Genomic DNA, 5,263 nt, shown 5'->3' with positions numbered 1-5,263 from the left:
TTCTCCGGCAAAGTGGCTGGTAGCTCAAAACTGCTGACCTTTTGATTATCTGTAAAGCACTTAACCATTGTGGCACCAGGCCTTCTCTTTTGGAAGTTAATAGGGTATAAATAAATCTATTAAAAGGTATACTCATCTACACATAAAACTGGTCAAGAGAGAATGTCAGTGGAAAGGCTGAGGAGGGTCAAAGGCTGAGGTAAGTGAAGAGAACCACTAGAAAAATTGAGATCTTTCCAGCAAGTGGCCACTGGTAGGTGAAGACTATTCTACTTCCTTCGTCCCAAACAAAGATCTGAGACTAAACATTATTCCTGTGTTTCTTCCCAGTGCCACCATGTACCCCACTCCCTCTGTGGGATCAACACTCCCAGAGGGTGGAGGATGGATGATTAATGACTTTTCTATTTAAAAGAAAAGAAAAGAAAAAACTAATATTCTGCTGTATTTTCCAGAAGTCTGGAGAAGGCTTAATCCTGGTAGAAGTGCAGTTGATGGAGGTAAGGGAAGCAATGGGGACTGTAACAGCCCAGCTCTCCCTTACGCAGCCTCAATTCTTTTTTTGTAGGTGGGACTAGGAGCACAGCTCTCAGGGACCTTTCCCATTTGCGTCTTTCCCTGTCTTCTTCTTCCTCTGTTCCTTCTTCCAAAGCAGTGGGTTATGGGATGGTGCTCCAAGTATGGGCACTCTGTTAAGTCTTCTAGTTCCTGTATTTCTTACTCTAGCTGTGAGAAGGACCAAAAGCCAAACCCACTGCCATTCAGTTGATTCCAATTCATAGTGACTCCCATTGGGTTTCCAAGGCAGTAAATCTTTACAGAAGTAGATTGCCCCATCTTCCTTGTGCAGAGCGGCTGGTGGGTTTGAACCACCAACCTTCTGGTTAGCAGTCAAATGCCATATGCATTGTGCCACCAGAGCTCCTTGTGAGAAGGAAGGGGTACACTTTAACCTGTGAACCATGTTTTTTGTGCTTTGAGTCCCCACCCATCCACTGGATTGATGCCTACAGCTTTCCAAGTTTGGGGAAAGGAATTAGCCAGGCTGCCCTGAGCACCAGGAGAGCACCTTGTGTCCAACAGTTATTCTCAGATTAAAGGAAACCTTTATTGTTACAACCAATGTGGAAAGGATGGGTATGGGATGAAGGCACCTCCTTCCTTCAATTTCTGGGTGCACCACATGTGACCCGGCATTGTGCCAGTTGCAGAGATGAAAGGACATTCACTTTTCATTCCCTAGCCACCTCACAAAATGGCACTGTCCAGCAAAATATTATTTAGTAGCAAAATAGATTTTAATTGAATGATCATTTTAAGTAACTGAATAAAAACGCACTAGGAATCTTCCCAATAGACAGCAGCGTATGTACATTTGGTGAAGGTGGAGCAGCATCTATTTAATATATTTTTAATATAGAAAATACAGGCATATTTAAAAATGGAAACGTAAAAATATGTCACAGAGAATAACAAAATATATCACAAAATAAAAAAAAAATAATAAACTGAAAATGACAAGTTTACTACACAAAACAAGATCCAGCACCATGTGGAACTTTTCTTTCTGTGAGTTCCAGGACGCCCAGGTGCGACCAGGAGGAGATGACCCTGCTTTTGGGAGAGCCATTGGTTGTGTAATGGTTAAAACCCAGTCCTTCTTTTCCTAGAAAACAAACAGATTCAAAAAACAAGAATGAATTAAAGAGTGAACAGCTCTTTGTGGGCTGATGAAAACAGGATGTAGAGTCTCACACGCACAGTCATCTGTGATATGGTTGGTAGGGATGGGGGTCATTCTTTGAGGGAGCTAAGAGGCCATGGGGACAGGTGCTAATTGTAGAAAAGATCTGAGCATCAGGAGACTGCAGTTTTATCCTGGTGCTGTCACGAGCTTCCTGTCTGACAATCCTCTCATTTGTAAAACAAAGCATTTGGACCTTGTGAACTTCAAGTTCTCTTATAGCATCAACAGTCTATGGTGTCACTTATGGTATTTGTTTAAGATAAATTTTCTGAAAATGCACAAAGAGATCAGGGGAGCACAATTTCTTTCTTGACATTCAAACTATCTGGGAGCAAGACAAGATTGGTTTTATGCCTCAGGCGAGAGGGCTCCTTGTTGAAGGATTGAACAGATGCTGTAGGGTATTGTTCCACTAGCTCTCAAGATGCCAGAAAATAGCTCCATCTGTTAACAAGGGTTCATTGAGCATTTATTTTTGTGCCTGCACTAGGTGCTAGGGGTATGTTCTTTAAGGCACGCACAATCACATGGGAGAGAAAGAAATTTTAAAACTAGTACTTTGACAACCTCTATTGTTTTGACTTCTCAGAAAAGCTTTCCCTTCTTCCATGTGAGAGAATTACACGTCATCATACTTTTGTGAGCAGTCACCCTCTCCTTTTCTTTACTCAGTGCTTTAACCAAATGTCGGGGACACCTTCATGTTAATATGGCACAACCCAAACTAGGAACACAGCTGATTGATCCATGGGTGGGCTCTTGAATCAATCTGGACCAATCAGAGTCCTTCGTCCGGATTCCCAAACTGGGATAGCACATTATCTCTCTAGATATGGTACTATGACATGTAAAATACAGGAGCTGAAAGCAGACCTGCCCTGCCAAGTGAACTGAAGAGCAGAGAAAGCCGCTCAGGTGAGGGGAGATGGAGGGCTTCAGATGGCGTTCAAATTCCCATCTATCCCCGTCTTTGGGTTTCACACAAGGCCTAGTCTGGTAACAAATTTTTCCTTTGCTTCAGCTAGTTGGAGTTGCAGCAAGAAAATCCTAATTAATATGTGTCTTTTAGAAGAAACAATTACAGTAGAAAGTTTGCTACCTTTGTTGGTAATTACCTTTCCTTGAATGTGGAATATACATCTCATATTAATTTGCCTTAATTTTTTTCTTAGATTCCTACATCAAACTTTTGCAATGAAAAAAAAAAAAAAATTCTAGACTCTGTTCCCTGTATCAAGAGACAGTATTTTCCCATAAGCTAATCACTACTCTTGCTCTGGTCAAGAAAGAGCTCCTTTTGATGTTGGGGAACTATGAAAACTGTAGGTTTCTTTTTATTTATCTGTAAATAAAAGGGTTGGAATATTAAGTCTACAATTATAAGAAAACTTCCTATTCCTTTTTGAGTCACTGCTATTCTTTTTTCTTTCTTCTCTTTCCTCCTATTTCCCTTTTGAATAGATATCCTTTATAGATTGACTCTGATTTTCTTAAATCCTGTCTACTCTGCTCTCCGATAAAGTATCATCTCTATCTTAAAAACTCACTGCAGTCGAGTCAGATGTGACTTATAGCGACCCCTCCTTGGGTTTCCGAGGTGGTATCACTATGGAAGTAGATTGTCCAACCTTCCTTCCGAGGAGTGGCTGGTGGGTTTAAACCACCAGCCTTTTGGTTAGCAGTCAAATGCCCTAGGCACTATGCCACCAGAGCTCCTATCTCTATCTTGGCAGCTTCCAAACGTACTTTCCATTCCAAATTTGTTCTTTGGGGTTCAATTTATTTTATTCTATCTGCAGAGAGGGCATATGCTTGAGATATAAGGAAATTTATTGGCAAAAGACAGACGTTTTTTAAAATTAAGTTTTTATTTTAATAGCTTTTTGCTTTTAAAAGTTGACTCTGACAGTCCAATCCAAATGAAATAAAAGGAAATGCAATAAGGGCTGCTTTCAGTTAAGTGAATTTCTCCTTTTTAAAATGAATATGGAAATACTTATTTGTTTTTAATGATTCCTATAAGATGGGTAAATGCACATTATAGAAATATAAGTGATGTAATACAGGGACTTATACTGAAAGTCTTAAAATGGAGCTGGTAATATTCCAACACTGCAACCTTTGTGAGGACAATGTTTTAATATTGAAAATATTTTATCCATGGTATGGCAAAGTATATCTAATACTTTATGAGGCTTAAAGAGGTTTAAGTTATCTTTTAACTACTTTCTCTTTTATTTTTGTAATAATCTTTTCTCAATTATGATATTTATTTGGTCAGAAATGAGAAACTGACAGGACCTGTTTTCACTTAAATTTTCTTCTAATCAATGATATATGGGACACATAACCAAACCAAACCAAACTCACTGCCATCGAGTCAGATCCAACTCATAGCGACCCCTCCTTGGGTTTCTGAGGTGGCCTCACTATGGAAGCAGATTGCCCAACCTTCCTTCCGAGGAGTGGCTGGTGCGTTTGAACCACCAGCCTTCTGGTTAGCGGTCAAACACCTTAGGCACTATGCCATGGTACATATATGCATATCTTTACTATGAAATATGAAACAAAATATTGGACTTTAAAAAATAAGTTTCTAATAAATTTCAATACTATTTTTATTGTAACCAAGAATTCAAATGAACATCTATTAAATAATTTTCAATAAAATGTAGAGTTTATTGTTCACATTGTATCCATGCCTATGAAGGATGACTCGTTCATTCAAGAAGGATGCCCAGTTTTGAGATATCATGGTTTTATTTGTCAAACTTGAACTAATATTTCTTAGCTTTGATTTTAGTTCAAATTTATCTCAAAATGGGTATATATATGTAATACATACATATATTTTTATTTTGATAAAATCTTTACATTTAAACTAGAAATATCTTCTTGCTCGTGGACCCACTGAAATGGAATTTCGATGTCATTATTTTCCCTACAATCATTATTTTTTGCTTGTCTTACCTGGAACAGTCATGTCCTGTCCAAGCCGAGAGGCAATGGCATCGGTTTGGTCTTACGCACTTTCCACCATTTACGCAGGGAGACTGGCAAACAGCTGGGATGAGAAATTCATGCATTATTTAATGAATACTTAACAATTCTGAAAATGTCCATGAAGGAATGAGAATGCTATGAGATTTGCTATACTTGCTGTTCCAGCTCCCATCCCTCATATGTTGTATGCATTATCCACTTCTGCCACTGACCTCACAACACAGCATGGCATAACCGCCCCTCTTACTTTCAAGCTACAATTTTCATCCTCAAGTCCCACTTTAAGTTTCACCTACTTACTGAAACTTGCTGATTGCTCCAAGCCCTCATTGATTTCTCTCTTTTTCAATCTTTTTATTTATGGAACCAATTTGGTACTTTTGTTGTTGTTGTTATGTGCCGTCGAGTCGGCCCCAACTCATGGCGACCCCTCCTTGGGTTTCCGAGGCAGTATCACTACGGAAGTAGGATTGCCCAACCTTCCTTCCGAGGAGTGGCTGGTGGGTTTGAACC

The 5,263-nt window shown here is 39.4% G+C and overlaps 1 protein-coding gene across 1 annotated transcript in view; it reads right to left on the bottom strand.

Moving 5' to 3' along the window:
• Window positions 1-1,644: 1,644 nt before the first annotated feature.
• Window positions 1,645-5,263, bottom strand: part of SVEP1 (sushi, von Willebrand factor type A, EGF and pentraxin domain containing 1) — a 239,190-nt gene continuing 235,571 nt past the window's right edge. The window contains exons 47-48 of the mRNA XM_007936774.1: window positions 4,718-4,811; window positions 1,645-1,666 (exon numbers count right to left, since the gene is read on the bottom strand). Coding sequence (XP_007934965.1) covers window positions 1,645-1,666; window positions 4,718-4,811 — 116 coding nt within the window. The remainder of the gene's footprint in view (window positions 1,667-4,717; window positions 4,812-5,263) is intronic.

This window comes from Orycteropus afer, unplaced genomic scaffold (genome assembly GCF_000298275.1).
Source record: "Orycteropus afer afer isolate SDZICR_OR568_19922 unplaced genomic scaffold, OryAfe1.0 scaffold00037, whole genome shotgun sequence".
Taxonomy (NCBI): domain Eukaryota; kingdom Metazoa; phylum Chordata; class Mammalia; order Tubulidentata; family Orycteropodidae; genus Orycteropus; species Orycteropus afer.
This window is presented reverse-complemented; position numbering and strand designations above follow the sequence as displayed.